This window comes from Eschrichtius robustus, chromosome 7 (assembly GCF_028021215.1).
Source record: "Eschrichtius robustus isolate mEscRob2 chromosome 7, mEscRob2.pri, whole genome shotgun sequence".
Classification (NCBI taxonomy): Eukaryota; Metazoa; Chordata; class Mammalia; order Artiodactyla; family Eschrichtiidae; genus Eschrichtius; species Eschrichtius robustus.
Genome location: NC_090830.1, coordinates 82,362,837 through 82,381,569, shown reverse-complemented (window position 1 = coordinate 82,381,569; position 18,733 = coordinate 82,362,837). Strand labels below are relative to the sequence as shown.

Below are 18,733 nucleotides of genomic sequence, written 5' to 3'. Positions count from 1 at the left end.
GGCAACAGGCACCCTAACTACTAGTTAGACAAATACAGTACGTAGTAGGTATAGTCTTGCACACCATTATACACCCTGTGGAGGAAAGCTGCTCAATTAACATTTGTTTCACAATGGGTAAATGCATGACAACAAAGACTGCAGTCAGACAACTGCATTCTAATCCCACCCCACTACTTAGTTAAGTTGCTTAACTGCTCTAAACCCTCTCCAACATGGGTCCAATGAGACCTGCCTCTTAGGATTATTGTACAGATTAAAGGAAGTAATTGTTTATACAGTAACTGCCTCAGCTACAAGAGTATGGTGTATTTGTCAAGATGCTACCTTTAAGGAGAGCCCAGAATAACCAACTTGCCATTTAACCTCTTCTTTGGAGGGAAGAGAGCAGAGCAATTAAATGCTGGCTGACTACCTGGGCACATGCAGCTACAAGTGGAACGAAGGGGTACAGTTCTAAACTTCTTGCCAGACTCTTCCTTGCTATCCTCATGAAGCAACAGCCTCTCACAAGTGCCAAGTTGAGGGAAGGGATGTGCCCTCCCTGCCTGTTGATGAGTAAAGTCAACTTTGCATTTTCACGGAGGCTCTTTCAAAGCCTGTTGACAGCTGTATGGTCTGGTTAATGTCAGGGCCGACAAAGTGCTGAATCTCCAATCCTAGAGTTCCACAGCACAACTGTGCACAACTGAACGCTAGTCCTTGCTTCCCGTCACACAGTTGCTCAGCACTTCAGTTTCCAAACTATTCTCACAGGTGCTTTATCATCTGAGACTCAAATTAGCCTTGTGAGTCAGGTCGGCAGAGAAGGTACCCTTGGGGGCCCCAATTTATAGAGAAGTTAACCCAATCAGGGGACCAAGCAACTTGCTCAGACACCCAGCTGGACTAGATGGAAGTTAAGCGGCATGCAGAGGGGACACAAGACCAGCGGGCAGGCGGACAAGGGCGCAGGCTAGCTTGCAGGAGCAGAGGCCACAGGGGACGACAGAACAAACACCTACCGTGAGGCACACAGCCCACCCTCTAACCTTGCCAACTGTCACCATGCAGGAAGGTGGGCCTGCTGTTGATTCTTCTGATAACTCAAGAGGCTAGGAACCTGGATCTTCATGTACGGTTTGTCCTATTTTGAAATGCTTTGCCTGTCCATAAAGCTTACTGACAAGACTGCCAGTTCGTGACGTTTGTAATATCCTAGCCCAGGCAGTTCCCCTAGAAAAACAGGCTCAACCAGAGTTAATCACGATTCCCTTCAAAGAGACTACTGGCTGAATGACTGCAAACTTCGCCCTCCCCGGGCATATCCCAATGGAAAAGCCTACACATCTTGTGACTTGGTTGCCAAACTCCACCTCATCAGGCTCCCTGCAGCTGTGCCCTGTCTTCACACCTACCCCTAGTACCTCACTCTGAAAACCACCTCCTACCCTTCGGTTCTTGCTCCATTGCTTCTTCTAGCCCTGCTCCTGAACTTTGTGACCACAGGCCCCTGGGGTCACCCCCCACCCCCGCCCACCACTGCTCGGCTTCATCTCCTGCCCTGTCCTGAGCCATCCCAAATACAACCTCTCCCAGCATCTTCTGCTTCTTGCCCCTACATGCTACTCACCAGCCCATCTCTGCTCCTACACCCTAGATCAGTCCTGGGGAACTGCATCTCCACCAGGCATGGATGATCTCTGGCCTCCATGCACTGCCCATTTAAAAATGCCACTCACCTCAAATCCCTTAGGGATTCCACACCACCCATTAGCCATTTTGGTGAAAACGGAAGTGTGCAGACCTAAATCCCCCACTCCTCCAAACTCTTCCTATACAAGTGGACCATCTGATCTTATTTCCTGGTCCTATTTAAGGGAGCACAAAGCAGATTCCCTAGCAATGGAACCCACAAGGCCATGCTTTCCACAAACCCAAGTATGCAACCTCAGCAGAGCCACACATGGAACTACACCCACCCCGCCCTCTGCACCCTGGGCCAGCAGGTTCAGGCTCCTTACTTACCTGGTCACATCCCTGCCCTCCCAGGCTATAGCTCCTTCTTCAAGTCAAGGCCTCTCACCAGGCTCTCTCCAAAATATTCAACCATTCCTTCCTGCAACACTCACATGCCTTCTGCTACCATGATTCTTGCTTTTTCCTGGTTCCCCTTTCAACCCAACCAGCCAAGCAGTCCTCTACTGCTTCCTGAGTTTTCTCTGAAGCTTTTCATCCACTGACATAGTTCTTAATAGCATTTATAAGCTTGACTCCTACATGGACCCACTTAAGGGAGAAACCAATCACACACCAACCTCAGGGAAGAATGACACCCAAAACCCATAAACCATTAATGCCTCTTCTGTCCCCTCCCAAACACCCAGGCTCTCCTACTCATGTTTCCTATCCTCTCAAAGGGCACCCCAACCCCCCAGCAACCTTCAAACAACCCCCTCCTCAAATCCCCCAACCCCACACAACTGAGCAATAACCCACATTTCAGGTTCTCAACCTTGACGCCTAAAAAAGCCAGTGTGAGAATAAGCATCTGGCAAAGAAAAAGTAGCACTAGATAACCCTCAATGCTTCATAAAACCCATGCACAATCAGATTTACCAAGCAATTACACATTACGCACAAATATTCACCACTCTAGAGCCTTTTTCAAATTCCCCACCCACAATAAACCACTCATTTATCACATAAGCACAAGCCCGCAATAGACAAATAACCATTTTGACAGATCCTGTTTACTTCAGGATAAATGATGAGAATGCAATCTAGTAACTTAATTTCTATCAAGGCCAGCAAATTTTTTTTCCGTAACAAAGACTAAGTGGGGTTCTAGTAAGACCAAAAAGGAATTCAGGTTTCAAGAGTCTCTTTCAGAGACTGACCAACTATAATACCAAGTATTAACATGAGCACACCAGACTGGCCCTACATGCTCCCACGTTGCCAATACTCTACACCCTGACATCTTTGTGCCATTAAAGGGAAGGACAAACACCACCCCAACATAGCAAGTTTTCACTGAATGCTTAATGGAACATGTGAACTTGGGCAGCACTCTAAATCTGTTGAACAGCAAACAAATTTTACAGCACTCCCAGTAAACTTCAAATACATTCCAAACAACCAGATATGTAAAAAGTCTTAGTTTATTAACTCTCTCATGAAAAATCTGCACAATCACCACAGACACAGTCACTGCAGAGTCTTTATTCCTTCTGTGAATTAAAGAAAAAGAAAAATTTAGTTAGCAACTGCCTTTAAAATTAAAGTTCAAAGTCTTCAACAAACCCCAAAATTAATGACACTCATGCAGAACGAACATTAGTAACCTAGACCATATTAAGTTTGTGTGATCTTAATACAATGTAAGCATCAAGATATAAAACTCACAAACATTCAAGTTAGGGATGAGACAAAAGTTTTGACAACAAAACCATGTCACTGCTAGTTTTTAAGAGGCACAACTCTTGAGAGCATTTGTAAATATACTTCTAAATCATTTCACATGCTCTATTTTTAATGACTGTCAACCAAGGAGTCTAGCAATCTAAACGAAAAGCTTGAATTATACCTGTTGTCCAATCTCCAGCTCACTGAATCAGTGGCAGGGAAGGGGGAAAGGAGGGAAGAGGGAAGAGAAATATTTCATTAATAGTCCCTTTTCAAACTCCTAAATAATCTGCATGCAATCAGATACCTTAATGACTACTTTGTTCTTTGCAATTGTATATAGAGCACTCCCTAGACACACTCACTGATTTTATTCCACCCAATTTTGAGAACAGCCTGCCAGATCACTATGGTTCGTAGGCTGCCACTGCCTACTTACAAATGAAGGCGCCTCTGCTTTGCTCAGCAACACTGTGCTGGGCACGCTAGCACCATCAACAGACCTGAGAATCATCGCAGACTGAAGTCTAATTTAACCACAAGGGGAGAGCTCTAAATGATCAAGCAAGTCTTTTAAAACCTGTCTCAGTTCAGTACTTTAAAAGCCACCATTCACAATCAACACAAGTAGTGTGAATTAGTATTTAAAAAGGCAGAACTCAGCTGATGTAAAAAAAATTCAACTGCTCTTCAAACATGAGACTATTCCTTAATTTAAAACAACTCTATTATACCTGAAAGGTGCAACTCCAACGTCTGAATTCCAACATCTAAGTTCAAAGGACATTACTATGCCTGTTTTTATTTGAGCCAAAGAATACACGTGCTCATTTATGCATTCCTTTTCCAGCCGCTTTTCAGAGCAGTGCTAGCGAAATGCACTAGTGCAACCTGAAGCAGGAATAGTGATAGCTCAGGTCCCCACAGGGCTAAACTCTGCACGTCACCGCTGAGCACTAACACACGGGACTCAAAGGCCGAATGAAGAAAACAATGTGTAAAAAAGTTCTTCAGATCTAGATCAGAACACAAATATTGACTGTTTTTCAACTTCTGGAACTTCTGTCAACAGGTATTCTAAGCCTCACAAACAGGGAGCGGTTCTTCTAACTAAGCAGCAAGCAGTTCCTCAGGCAATCCATTACCACAACTCCGTGGCACCCAGAAGTCAATGCGATTACAGCCCGGAGCAGGCACACCAGGTTTACTGCCTGGTCTGGCGGGGAGTCACGGTGAGAGGAAGCACGTGGAGTGGAGACCACCACTGTTTCAAAACCTTACCAGCCCCAACCCACTCTCAGCCCACTTTACACGTTACTGGTTTAGGCTGCTCAGATGTGCAAAATTATTTAAGTACCTGTGGGAAAAGCGTACTTATCAAAGGCTTTAATGTGAATATTCAATTATCTTGGAAATTTTCCAATTAAAAAAAAAAGGGCATCAGGTGGAAAGCTGGAGATCAACTAATAAAAAGCAATGGGACAGTAAAGGAGACAGTAAAAGGCAGCGTTGGGTGTGTGCTCCTGGACAGAGGCTTTGCCAGATTTTCTGGACCAGTTTATCACCAAAGCTGCCAGAGAATCAACCAATCTCCAGAGTCCCCAAGGGAAAGACTGCTCATGACTGGATGAGAGAACCCTTCCCAAGCCCTGTGTTAAGTAAAGCCATTTCCTGGGTATGTGGCGCTCTGGAACACAGCATTTCCCAAGTGCCAGTTAAAAGCGGCTACCTTCCTCCACTGGGGCACTTCACAACTTAACATGCATTTTTGAGTTTCCAAAATAAACGTCATTTAAAGTTTTTCTCCTTTGCCCACAATATACTATTTTAAACCATAGCAGTGGTGTTATAGTAGACTACACTACAAAACTCTCTTCCGAAAGCCAACATGCAAAGCATCAAAGCAAACTTAGTGAAGGTGATGCATCCCCACACCGTGCTCACAATCTCAGTACCTGCTAGGCACTTCATTTCTGATGAACAAGAATTCCAAGAAAGTAGAGGGAAAAGGCAAAAAAAAAAAAAAAAAAAAAAGTTCACAGAACACTTGATTATTTGTTAATTTAACAACCCAACACCTAAATTCTGTTCAACTATTTACAATTAGCTAGCAAAGCTGGTAAAAAGCTGATCATTAAAATCACTTAAGTCCTGACTAACTGGAGAGGAAAGCAATGGAGGACTGTGCTACCTCTCCAGCATGCCAGGAAAACACGGGCCACATTGATTCACCTGCTTCTTCAATCAGCTGTCAATTTTAAGAAAATAAGTCTTGGGAAACTAGATCGGCTCCCCCTTTAACAATCTTTGTAATTAGCAGTAAAATGAAAACTTTCCTGATAGGACTTGCAAGGCACCCACCAGGATCACTCTACCGATCACTGAACCGATGTGGCCCCATGTTGTGCTAATCTGTGAGCTGACAAGGGGTGGGCAAAGCTACTCTACTGAGGTGTTAAGATACTACGTTACGTGGCTTCTCAAAACAGGTTACCTTCTGTAATCCAGAAGAAGTGAGAAAAGAAGAAACATTAAGAAAGGTTATTAAGAAAACAAAACCCCACCTTACTACAAACTAAAAACCTGGAATTGACATTTCTGTATTTCCCTTGGTAAACTATACCTTTTTGCCAGCACCAACATTGGCCTTTGCAGTCCCCCTGACTTTCTTCATTCTGTTCTTGCGTTCCTTTCGCTGTTTTCTCGAGGTCTTTTTCTTCTCATACAGGCCATGCTGAAAAAGAAAGGAATATATATATATATGTAGGTGACTTGCAAACATCAACTTATCGTTACATACTAATTTGGTAGGGAAAGTGACCAGGCTGGAGCTCAAGAAATACAGCTTCAGAAGTCAAAACTCTTCAAGTACATTTAACAGTACTTGTTTGTGCTAGAACAGAAACGGTCATCAAACTGAGATAGCACGAACAGAAAACAGCACAGGAAAAGTGTGCACTCAACGCTCCGTGCATGCTGTTATGGTTCTGAGCCTACAGTTCGCTAGGTCTCCACATTTTCAGGGTCTCTTCCATTTCAACTCCCTGTTTACTACTCATAGCTGACAGAGGAATCTTTCCCAAGAACTCTACACCCCCCACGGAGACCACATCCAGCTACTCATCTTCACTCCGCCCACTGCTGCATTTGCTCTTCCTGCTGCCTACAGGAATGCTCCCCAATCTTTACAAGGATCTCGGCTTCACTTCACCTCAGCCAGGTCTCCCAGACCACCCAATTAAGAGTGCAGCATCTACCTACCACATATCTATTCAATGGAAAGATTTTATCTAATAGCAAGGAGAAAAAAAAGTTAAAAGGGGGCAGAAACAAGAACTATTTCAAAGTAACAATCCATTTGTTCATTCACAATTTAGTATGTAAGCTAGGGAGTTTGCCCGGTCTACTGCTGTACAGTTGAGCCCTGAACAACTGCGCGAATATGGGTGCCAACCCTCAACACAGTTGAATATCTGAGTATACCTTACAGCTGGCCCTCCACATCCACACTTCCCTTCGCATCTGTGTAGTCAACCAACCTCGGATCGCTGTACTACAGATTTTACTACTGAAAAAAATCTGCGCGTAAGTGGACCTTCGTAATTCTAACCCGTGTTGTTCAACAGTCAACTGTAGGTCATTGTGTAGTGCCTGGTACTCAGGAAGTGATTCAAAAGCTTTCATGGCTCCTGGCAACCTATGAAGTTAAGCCCAAACTCAGACGTTTGGGAATAAAGATTTCACTTAATTTGGTGCCAACCTACCTTTCTAAACTCATCCCCCTACCTACTTCCAGTTCCTACCTCCAGGAGCACTGCTTTACCTGCTCTTCTAGACCCAGCTCAAGTGTCACCTCCTCAAATCCTGCAGACCCCATTCTGAACTCCTGTACTCTATCTGTGCATTTACCAAAGAACCTTTTCTCTCAACCCCTTAAGAGTTTTTTAGTATGTTGTTCCCCCGCAGACTGCTTGCTTTTGCTCATTCCACTGTACCCACCACACAATGTCACTGAAAAAATGTCTTCAGCAGCTGTTGAAGAGAGAGGACACCTACTCTTGCAAGCCTGTGTTTGGGCTCATTCTTCTTTGCATAATCCAAGGAATCGTAAATCATGCCAAAGCCAGTTGTCTTGCCACCACCAAAATGGGTTCGGAATCCGAACACAAAGATGACATCTGGTGTGGTCTTGTACATTTTGGCTAGTTTTTCCCGAATTTCTGTCTTAGGTACTGTTGCCTTCCCAGGATGAAGGACATCGATGACCTAAAAAGATTATCAAGTTTAGTGTTTATTATAATGAAATACATCAAAACTGAATAACAACCAACCTTTGACGTACCCTTCCTTACCATTTGTTTCCGCTGAAGTAGTCGGTTGGTCATGAACTTCCTTGTCCGGATAGTTACCGTGTCGTTCTGAAAACATAACAACACTCGTTAATAAAACTATTCAACCTTTTCTTGACCCGCTGTGATTTTCCAAGAGCTAGAATTGCAATGTCCAAATCAGTAGACCCTGTGGCTATCCATCTGTGGATAATTAATTAAAAATAAACAACATTTAAAACGCAATTCCTCACCTGCAGGAACCACATTTCAAATATTCAGGAGCCACATGGGTTAGTGGCAAGAAAGCTTCAATAAAAGAAAAAAAAAAAAAAAGCACAAATTCCCATCTCCTCCTAACCCACTTAGCACAGTGCCTAACTCACAGGTCACCCCATCACAAAAACTGCATCAAGAAAACACGCTCAACAGCCACATTCTGAAGCTGTCAAGATTTTAAATCTGGAAACGTCTTACTTCACTTCATTACAGAAATCACTCTGCAGCAAGATTTCTCAAACCTCCGATATTTTGGTCCAGCTACTTCTGTGCTGTGGGACTGTCCTGTGCATTGTAGACTGTTTAGTAGCATCTTTGACCTCTAACCACTTGATGCCGGTAGCACCCGCGCTTCCCAGTTGTGACCAAGAATGTCTCCAGATTTTGCCAACTGTCCCCTCAGAGGCAAAAATCACCCCCAGTTAAATCCCACTTCTCTGGAGTAAAGCTGTGATTCTATAAATGTTACTGTCACGGCACCCTGTTTATTGCATCCTGCACAGATGTGACAAGCACTGCACCACCTACTTGTAAACTACCCTTCTTGAATGACCAACGCTACACCCCACAAAAAAAACTGTACCCCCTTCTCAATGGCTCCGTTGCTCTTTTACACTATGAGTGACTACCAAGGAATGTGGGCATTCAGCGTGCTTACACTGACTAAAAAAATTCACCAAAAAGGAGAAGAGGAGCTCTCATAGTAGATTGGTTGCTAGTTATCGACTGCAGTCTGAAAAACCACACCACACTAAGTTCACTTCAACAATATTCAATTCTTGAAAGTAAGGGTCAAGAGAAAAACAGCTCGCAAATAGAGTGGGGTTAAAAACAGGTGAACCTTCTAATGAACTAATCATGACAGGGCAAGCCTTAAAGTGGCTCCTCTTCCCGGGGCCTCAGTTTCCCCCCTGTGAAACAAGAGGATCCATTCGGCTGACAATATTCTAGCTTACACGTGGGAACGGTTTCAGTCGTCGCAACTCGCCCGGGCGCTGCCGACACCCTCTTCTCCTCCTGGGCTGCCTTCACCGGCGAACCGCCTACCCCAAATTAAGCGTTCAAGTGCGATGTGTCTCTCCTCACCCTACCCCACCCCACCCCACCCACTAGACTCCACGAAGCCGAAAAACGCAGCAGCCGCTCCCGCAGTCCCCATTCCCTGGACTCCGAAGCCCGGCATGTCTGGGTCGACAGCGCAGCCCGGACTCCCCACCGGCGGCTCCCCGGCCCTCGGCAACTGGCCTCCGTCAGACACGGCCAGGGAAGAGCAATCGGGCTTCGGGCGGCCGTAGTGCTAACGGCGGGACCAGGTGACGGAGGATGGCCCAGATATGCGTCGGATGATCCTTGGATCCGCGGAGACTCACCATAATGGCGGCTGATCTTCAAGCAGCCAGGAAGGAAAAGAGAACTATCTTCCGCCGGCCAATCATATCAACGCTCACGGAAGGACCCCGGGAGACGCCGGCGTGGGGGCGTGGCCAGACCGCGAGGCCGACCGCGCCAATGCCTGATTGAAAGTGTCTAAGACCTGGTTTCTTTGCTCTTTCGCCACACCCCCGGAACGTGAACGGCCAATCCGGAGGGGGAACAGTTTGGGCCGACCAGGTTTACGCAAGCATGTGTTCCACTTCAATTCATTATCTTGAACTGTCTCTACTTAAAATTCCGGTAAACCGGATTAAAGTTAAATCCTCTCCACCCGCGTTAGAGGTTGGTAAAGCTCGAAGGCATCCTTGGAGGTCCTCTCGACCAGTCTCCTCATTTTACTGCTAGGGAAACTGTAGAAACCCGGACTCAAACTTTTATTTCAAGTACGGAAAACTGACCGTTTTAATTTATTGCTATTATTTTTTCTGAGCTTAGAGAATCTGATTTTCTAATTAAAAATAAAAAATTCTTTAATTTGTCTTTTTCTGAAAAATCTTAATCCCTACAAAAGTGAGCTTTTAATAAGTATCTGCTTGATACAGAAATTTGTTAGTTTACAGTGAGACATACGTGTAACAATAAAGATCATAAGCATGCAGGTTCAGAGACCGACAAATCAGGTTGCAGGCTTTTGAGAGCAGCTTTGCTATATTCTTCAGAATAATAAGAATAGTTAATATTCATTGAATGGCTGCTATGTGTCTGTTACTGATTACTTTTACCTTTATTTTGCCATTTAACCTTCCCACCAACTCTAAGAATTAGGGTACATATTACTTATCCCTTTTATAGATGGGGAAACTATGACAGCACGAGGTTAAGGAACTTTCCCAAGGTCGCTCAACTTTTAAGCAATAGTGTCTAAACACCCATGGATACTGTGGTTCCAGAACCTTTGTTTTTAACTTCTAGATAATGAAAGTCACTCACCAAATCTTCAAAGACATATTGATTAACTGCTGAAATAGGTTAGGAAAATCTGGTTTGCTTTGCTTTCTGTCTGTGACATATGTGTTTTACTAGTGGGGATCCATAAAGTCTGAAGACAGCATCCCTTAAAATTCAAAGGTGTTGAACCACTTTATTGGGTTCTGTTTAGAGTTTCTCACAAATAGTAAAGAAGTAAGTTTCAGGTTCTGTAGCACTGAGTCCTATGGTGGAATGGTTTTCTTTCTAGTATCATGCGCTAAGATGTCACACTAGGATCACCTCCCACAGGGTGTGAGGTGTGAGACAAGAAATTTATTTCCTCAGTACATGAATAATCACTTCCTATTCTCCCTTCATCTTGTTTCCCTAGCTCAGCATGGCTCACTTTTCACACTAAACTCACAGATTTTCATCTTCTGTTTTTGTAATCAATAATATAAGTTTGATTCTTCTTCTTTTTCAAAATAACTTTGTGAACTGGAGGTGCATGCATGGCTGTGTTTTCTGCCCTGTTTACTTCCTTTGTTGATAATCTAGATGAAGTCCTCTGTTCCTTGGGCAGGTTCATTTTAGCCTCCACCTTTCCTTAAATAATTAGAGGCTCTTAATTAAGATGGTATTGATGTTGGTAAGACGATTTTCCATTGTATGCAATTTTTGGCTCTCTGGTTTTCTAAAAGTTTTGAGGCAGGGGGTTGTAGTTTCTTTGCAGGTGTTAGGTGACAAGAAGAAATGGACCGGAAACGGGACTTTGAAAATACCATGGAGGTTTCGGTACAGTTTCAAGGAGGTGCCGCCAGATGGCAGTGTAGAAAGAAGGCGAAAAGCGGCGTGTTCGAAGCCTCTCTTAACTTCGGCGCCGGCGAGTAGCGGAAGTGGAGGCGGGCACGTGGGGCGAGCTACGGTGGCCGAAAAAATGCTGGGGCTGTGTTAGCAACCAGTCAAAAATTAGTGCCGGGGGGTGGGGGTGCGGAGAGCGTCGTATTTCTAATCTAGCTCCGCGAGTCTCGAGGAGGGAGCCCCGGCAGCCGTCACCATGGTGAAGGAGCAGTTTCGGGAGACGGATGTGGCCAAGAAAATGTAAGATGGAGCAAAACTCCCCAAAGGGCAGAGAAATTAGGGGCAGAGGCGTCCGAGGTTAGGGAAGGGTCAGAGGTGAGGTCGGTTGGAAGGGAAGGGCCAGGAATCAGTGGGAGGTGTGGGCACAGTTCAGGAGTATCAGGTTAGATTAATGGATATTGATCGGGCAGAGGGCTTTCAGGACCTGGGGAACCCAGGCCAGGGGTGGTTCCTTGGGCGGAGAAGCGGGGATGTGGTGGGAACCTGGGGGATGTGGTGGAAACTTTGGCGATCCGTGCACCATGGGCCGAAGCTCGAGTTCTACTGAGGTGAGACGATGACCCCTTTCAGCAAATCTTTGGTCATTGCAGTGAATGGGAGCAACCTGGGGCGGGGACTCATTTTGCTGCACAGCACATGACACGGAGGTAGTATTTGCTGACCAAAAGAATGGAGTTGCCAGCTAGAAAGCTGTATCACAGGCAGATGGATAGCAGTCTCAGAAATGAGGCTGTTATTCTGGACCTTCTTCAGAGCTGTGGCTGTAGGCCACAGCCTCTCCTTAGACCTTACAGTAGAGAAACAAATCAATCATTCTTGCAGTAGATGCTTAGTGAGGAAGGTACTGTGTGCTGAGCCCGATGATAGACGTGAAAATATGACATGAGTAAGACCTTACTGCCTAGTCTAGCTGGAGAAGGTAGACAAGTCAACATTGGATAGGACAAGTGGGAGGACAAGGGTAGGCATAGGGGGTTCTGACAGCACAGGTGGGCAAGGGGTTCAGGCAGAACAGCCTTCTTCCAGGAGCTTACAGGAGGGAGAAAGTATAGTGATGAAAAGGAAGCAGATTTGAAGCTTTGTTCCAGAGCCATCTTGCAGGCAGTGAGGAATCTTTTTTTTTTTCTTTAATTGAGGTATAGTTGATTTACAATGTTGTGTTAGTTTCAGGTATACAGCACAGTGATTCAATTTTATATATATATATATATATATTCTTTTTTAGATTCTTTTCTCTTATTGGCTATTACAAAATGTTGAGTATAGTTCCCTGTGCTATACAGTAGGTTCTTGTTGGTTATCTATTTTATATATAGTATGTGTATACTTTAATCTCAAACTCCTAATTTATCCCTCCCCCCCCCCACCTTTCCCTTTGGGAACCATAAGTTTGTTTTCCATGTCTGTGGGTCTATTTCTGTTTTGTTTTTTTAATAAATTTATTTATTTATTTATTTATTTATTTTTGGCTGCATTGGGTCTTTGTTGCTGCACACAGGCTTTCTCTAGTTACGTTCAGCAGGGGCTTCTCTTCGTTGTGGTGTGTGGGCTTCTCATTGCTGTGGCTTCTCTTGTTGCAGAGCACGGGCTCGAGGCGCACAAGCTTCAGTGGTTGCAGCACGTGGGCTCAGTAGTTGTGGCTCATGGGCTCTAGAGCGCAGACTCAGTTGCTGTGGCTCAGGGGCTCTAGGCGCGCAGGCTTCAGTAGTTGTGGATCGCGGGCTGTAGAGCACAGGCTCAGTAGTTGTGGCGCACGGGCTTAGTTGCTCTGCGGCATGTGGGATCTTCTGAGACCAGGGCTTGAACCCGTGTCCCCTGCATTGGCAGGCGGATTCTTAACCAATGCACCACCAGGGAAGTCCTATTTCTATTTGGTAAATAAGTTTATTTGTATCTTTTTTTTCCCCCACATATAAGCAATATCATGTGATATTTGTCTTTCTCTGTCTGGCTTACTTCAGTGAGGATAATCTCTAGATCCATCCATGTTGCTGCAAATGGCATTATTTCTTTCTTTTTTATGGCTAATATTTCACTGTGTGTGTGGGTGGGTGGGTGTGTATGTGTGTGTATATATAGATATAGATATAGATATAGATATATGTATGCATATATCTATATATATCTACAGCACATCTTTATCCATTCATCTGTTGATGGACATTTAGGTTGCTTCTATGTCTTGGCTATTGTAAGTAGTGCTGCAGTGAACATTGGGGTGCATGTAGCTTTTCAAATTATAGTTTTCTCCGGATATATGCCCAGGAGTGGGATGGCAGGATCATATGTAGCTCTATTTTTAGTTTTTTAAGGAACCTCCATACTGTTCTCTATAGTGGCTGTACCAATTTACATTCCCACCAACGGTGTAGGAGGGTTCCTTTTTCTCCACACCCTCTCCGGCATTTATTATTTGTAGACTTTTTGATGATGGCCATTCTCTCAGTTTGAGCGGTGTGAAATTGACAGGATTGGTAGGGATGGGTAGGGAGAAATGAGATTGACACACAGAATTTCTTGCTTGGGCAATCTTACAGCTGGCTCCCTTTTATTCAGATTTTAGCGGGAATGTCAACTTTCCAGACTTTCTGACCACACGACATAGTCTCCTCAGACTCTCCTCTACCGCTTCACGTCATTTTCCTTCCCTGCGTCTATTCACTTTTGTGTATCTATTTGTTTATTCTCTGTCTTACCCTCCCTGAAATTGAGCCCCATGTTGGCAGGGAATTCCCTGTCTTATCTAATCTGTATCCTCAACCCCTCAGGATGGTGCCTGGCACATCATACGTAAACCCCCAGTTTTTTTGGAAAATGAACAAGGAACAGATTTGGGAGAGAAAGTTCTGGGTTTTGTTTTAGATGTGCTGAGTTTGAGGTGCCTGTTAACTGTCCAGAAGAAGTATCTGTATGGTCTCCAGCTGAGCAGAGGTAGCTGGCCTGCAGATAGAGATTAGACAGACACCACTCAGAAAGAATGTGTAGAATGATAAAAGTTTGAGGGTTGTAACCCTAGGTAGGGGGAGATGCTGATATTTAAGAGAAGGCGGTAGAAGAGACCACAAAAGAAACTGAAGAGGGAACGAGTCAGCAGGATGAAGTGACATTTAATAATGAGAGAGCAGAGCCTATATGAGGGAGTTGGAAGGGTAAGGTTGCTTCTGGTGGGTCATATGCATACATGCTATTTTTGGTAAGTGGTTCTGATGTAACTGTTCCCCTGTCTCTTTCCATTGCAGAAGCCACATCTGTTTTGGAATGAAGTCAGCTGAGGAGATGCGCCAGCAGGCTCACATCCAGGTTGTGAGCAAGAACCTGTATAGCCAGGACAACAACCATGCCCCGCTGCTGTACGGGGTGCTGGACCACAGGATGGTAAGAACCCTGCCCTTCCCGGTTCCATGTGTTTTGACTTGCTGATGAAACTGGTGACTTACCAAAGAGGAAGAAGCAAGGGCTTCCTTCCACCTCCCCCATTCCCCTGCGCCTCTCAGGGACTCCAGCCTCCTTTGGTCAGGCGGATGTGAATACCCTGCAGTTTCCCAGGTGATTCTGACTCTGAGTCCCCTGGTCACCTGTGAGGACTGGTCCCACTTTCCTGTCCACTGGTCTCCATTGATCATGGTGTGCTTTTATCCACAGGGTACGAGTGAGAAGGACCGTCCTTGTGAAACCTGTGGGAAGAACTTGGCTGACTGTCTGGGCCACTACGGGTACATTGACTTGGAATTGCCATGTTTTCATGTGGGGTACTTCCGAGCAGTCATAGGCATCTTACAGGTAAGCATGTGTGTGTTCATCTCCAAGGTATAAACCTGGGAGTTATTGATCTAGGGATATTGGAGTGAGCTTGGGAATGATGAGTGGTGGGAGATACATGTAGGGAACATTTTTATACTAAACATATAATATTTCATCTTGCAATAAGTTAAATTGCTTAAAGATTCTTTTTCTTTGGTTTTCCTTGAGTAGGTGGTAGATGTGCATTGTAAAAGATATTAGTAATTCAAGCAGTACAGAACAGCACAAAAAAGAAAAAAAAGTTAACAAAAACGCCACCAGCTGGCTATGACTATGGCCAGCATTCTGGTGAACATGAGCTGCCTTTGCGTGTCTTCATGTAGATCTGTACATTGTAGTTAAGTGTCCTGGGCAAGGGGTGATGGTAGCTTTTTTTAAAAAAGAAGAGACTTAGAAAAAAATCTATTACTGGCCAAAGCTCAAGAGATCATATCAAAAAAGTTTGTTTTAAAGGAATTGAAAGTTCCCAGGTTCCACAAGTTCTAAGGTGTTCTCCTCATGGTTCCCCAGGACCAGAAGGCAACCATATTTCAGATGTACCACTTCTAGATAGTCCCAATCCCTGGCTATGTTCTTCATTGCCTGCTCCTTCCGTGGTGGCCCCAGTCACTTTTGCATCTATTGTAGAAGAAGAACTACAGCAGGAAGCAGCTCTTATCAGAAGTCGAAAAAAACTCGTGGCTTTGGTTCAGACTGAGGAGCGTGCACTACAAGATTTATTAGCTTTCTGTGAAGCATTTGGCAACCCTGATGAGTTTGTCATTGTTGAAAGGACCCGCAGGGACCACTGGCAGTACCTATGTGCAATAAGCACGGATGCTAGTTCACCATGGAGTTGAGATACAATTTTCATAAGTTGTGATTGTTATAAGTAAATGCTATGGGAAAAGAGTTCTTACAAATTTGGTAACAGATCATTCTAGATAGAATAAGAAAGGATTTAATTTCTTTCCTGAATTTTAAGCATATACTGTTTGTATGATTAAAAAGAAATTCCTCAGAACTGTGATTTTAGTAAGCTTTTATGTAAAAATGTGTGAGAGGAAAAACTTATTAGGTTAGGTTTAAATAAAACTATTTCTTCTGAATAGTCTTAAAAGGAAAACATGAGTGATTGAAGTGTAAAATTTAAGAGAGATGCATTAAAAATAACTTTCCATTTGAGAATTTGGGATAAATAATTTAGAAGATTTTTGCCAAATATCTTTTTTTTTTTTTAGTGTGACATTGATGAGCTTAAAGTAGGAGCATCGGCCATTACTTTTGATCCATTAATGGCCAAAGTTTTGTGTTTGTATAGTAGTTATGCCTCCATCTTGTGTCTTTTGTCATCAGGCTTTGAACGTTCTGGCCTGATTCTTAAAGCTTGAGCTGCTTGAATGCCATATTATTTCGGTTTGGACAGCAAATTCTCCATTTTGCATTGAACTGTGGAGTATAGTGGAAAGGAAATAAGAATACTATTCTGAGCAGCTTAGTCTAAGATAATAGTTCCTTATAAGACTTGGAGTCATTGTGGGGATTGTTTTTGGATGGGGAGAGGAGACCTTATAAAAGCCTTATTGTGAGAGAATCCATTTCTGAAAGTGTTAAAATTTTCTAAGATAAATGCTTAATTATAAAAAAAAAATAAGAAAAAGAAAAGACTTTGTCATCCTCTCTTATCCTTTTACCTGTTTTGTTTAATTTTTAAAAGATGGTCTGTAAAACCTGCTGCCACATCATGCTGTCCCAGGAGGAGAAGAAGCAGTTTCTGGATTATCTAAAGAGGCCCGGCCTGACTTACCTCCAGAAGCGAGGGCTGAAGAAGAAAATCTCTGATAAATGCCGGAAGAAGAACGCGTGCCATCATTGTGGCGCCTTTAATGGTGAGTGGAATGCACCTCTCACCTTTCATCGTGGTGGCAGTTTCTGTAACTGCATTTCCTAGACCGCAACCTCAGGCCAGCCTAACCAAGAACCTGATTTTTCCAACCGTGGTAAAATAAGTTAACTCTTACAGGTACTGTAAAGAAATGTGGGTTACTGAAGATAATCCATGAGAAATACAAGACCAACAAGAAAGTGGTGGATCCTATCGTGTCAAATTTCCTTCAGTCCTTCGAAACTGCCATCGAGCATAACAAAGAAGTAGAGCCTCTGCTGGGGAGGGCACAGGTGAGCCTGGAACGCAAGCCTGCCTCTCTGTGCATTGAATGTCCTCTCCCTCCCCCTCTGGGTACACAGCTTCCTCCAGAATGAGAGGTCCCCTGGAGCTGGACCTCCGGGAGTACTCCACATGACAGACGTTCATCTGGCACTGAGTTCAATGTGCACCAGCCTCATAATTAACACGTTTTTAATTGTACAGGTAACACGCGTTACATTTTCATTGTAGAAGATTGTTAAATTATAGCTGCGTAGGGCATACACTGAACGATCCTGTTTCTCACATGCATAATGACATAGAAGAATTTGCAGGTACTTTACCTGGCACAAACTTAATTAGTAGAATTTTTTGAAGTGTCTTGTTCTGAATTTGATTAGCACTTAAGTCACTTGGTACCTTCTGGAATTGATAGTATACCAAACTAAGAAATTAGTTGAGTGGCTGCTGAGTACCAAACTGTCAGACCTGCGGGGGAGCGTCAGGAACTGCAAGGCAGTGGGTCTGTGCTCAGGGATCCCATGGTTTAGATGTGTCGTAGGTCACTAATCTGTGAAAACATAGCCAATACCATGGGGCACAGTGAATGTCACAGGAATGGCAAGGACAGTGAGTTCAGTGGGAAATCAGGAGGAATATGTCACTTTGGACTTGGCTGGGGAGGACTGTGAAGAAAGGTGTGGTTTTGTTCTGGTCCTTAAACTTGAGTAGGGTTTAGAGAGTCGAGGGCAACGAGCTCAGCACGTCCAGGTGGCAGTGTTCAGGCTCGTTCTGAAGCTGAGGTTCTGTTGGAAAGTCCTGACGGCGCTAATAAAAGCACCTTGCAGGTAGTGACTGCTTTTGCCTTCCAACACCGTTCCAAGTTCTTTCTGTGGATTGCCTTGTATTTAATCCTCACAGCAACCGTGCAGCAGCGTCGCCCAAGACAACAGTGAGCAGTGGAGGGAGAGTCCTAGCCAAGGCCCTCGGAGCATAGCCTGTGCTGTAGGAGGGACGAACAGCTGAGTCTGCTTTCCAGAGGGCATCCCACTCTGGGGAATGTGGAGCCATTGAGGTTTTGAGCAGGGAAGGGACATGAATAAATAACGAAATTTTAGAAGAGCCTGACTGCTCATCAGAAGACACCATTACAAAAATGAAAAAGCAGGTCACAGAGTGGGAGCAAATAGTCACACTTCACTTGTCTGATAAAGGACTCTCATGTCCAGAATATAGGACACAGTTCTTACAAATCAGTAAGGGGGGGGAACCGGAATTTTTTTTTTTTTTAATTTAATTTTATTTATTTTTGGCTGCACCACGCGACATACAGGATCTTAGTTCCCCGACCAGGGATCAAACCCGTTCCCCCTGCAGTGGAAGGGCGGAGTCTTAACCACTGGACCGCCAGGGAAGTCCCAGAAAACCCTGATTTTTGAAAGCAGAAGCAAGACTTGAATTGGCACTTCACAGAAGGTTATATTCAAATGGCCAATCAATGGATGAAAAGTTGCTCAATGTTATCAGTCATCAGGGAAATACTAATTAAAACTACACACACACATACCCTCTCAGAAAAATTAAAATGTAAAACAACTGAAAACCGAGT

The 18,733-nt window shown here is 44.1% G+C and overlaps 2 protein-coding genes across 5 annotated transcripts in view; one reads left to right on the top strand and one right to left on the bottom strand.

Annotated features, from left to right (window-relative positions):
* RPS24 (ribosomal protein S24) overlaps positions 1 to 9,383 on the bottom strand; it is a 442,021-nt gene extending 432,638 nt beyond the window's left edge. The window contains exons 1-7 of one of the 4 annotated variants that reach the window (XM_068547968.1): positions 9,365 to 9,383; positions 7,740 to 7,805; positions 7,444 to 7,653; positions 6,011 to 6,121; positions 5,343 to 5,360; positions 3,569 to 3,590; positions 3,126 to 3,212 (exon numbers count right to left, since the gene is read on the bottom strand). In XM_068547968.1, coding sequence (XP_068404069.1) covers positions 5,355 to 5,360; positions 6,011 to 6,121; positions 7,444 to 7,653; positions 7,740 to 7,805; positions 9,365 to 9,367 — 396 coding nt within the window. In that variant the 5' untranslated portion in view covers positions 9,368 to 9,383 and the 3' untranslated portion in view covers positions 3,126 to 3,212; positions 3,569 to 3,590; positions 5,343 to 5,354. Of the gene's footprint in view, positions 1 to 3,125; positions 3,213 to 3,568; positions 3,591 to 5,342; positions 5,361 to 6,010; positions 6,122 to 7,443; positions 7,654 to 7,739; positions 7,806 to 9,364 lie in introns of those variants that run through there. The other 3 variants (XM_068547970.1, XM_068547969.1, XM_068547967.1) reach the window with 3 other exon arrangements.
* Positions 9,384 to 11,261: 1,878 nt separating this feature from the next.
* POLR3A (RNA polymerase III subunit A) overlaps positions 11,262 to 18,733 on the top strand; it is a 52,742-nt gene continuing 45,270 nt past the window's right edge. The window contains exons 1-5 of the mRNA XM_068547966.1: positions 11,262 to 11,438; positions 14,438 to 14,573; positions 14,841 to 14,978; positions 16,696 to 16,867; positions 17,002 to 17,156. Of these exons, the coding sequence (XP_068404067.1) occupies positions 11,395 to 11,438; positions 14,438 to 14,573; positions 14,841 to 14,978; positions 16,696 to 16,867; positions 17,002 to 17,156 (645 nt within the window). The 5' untranslated portion in view covers positions 11,262 to 11,394. The remainder of the gene's footprint in view (positions 11,439 to 14,437; positions 14,574 to 14,840; positions 14,979 to 16,695; positions 16,868 to 17,001; positions 17,157 to 18,733) is intronic.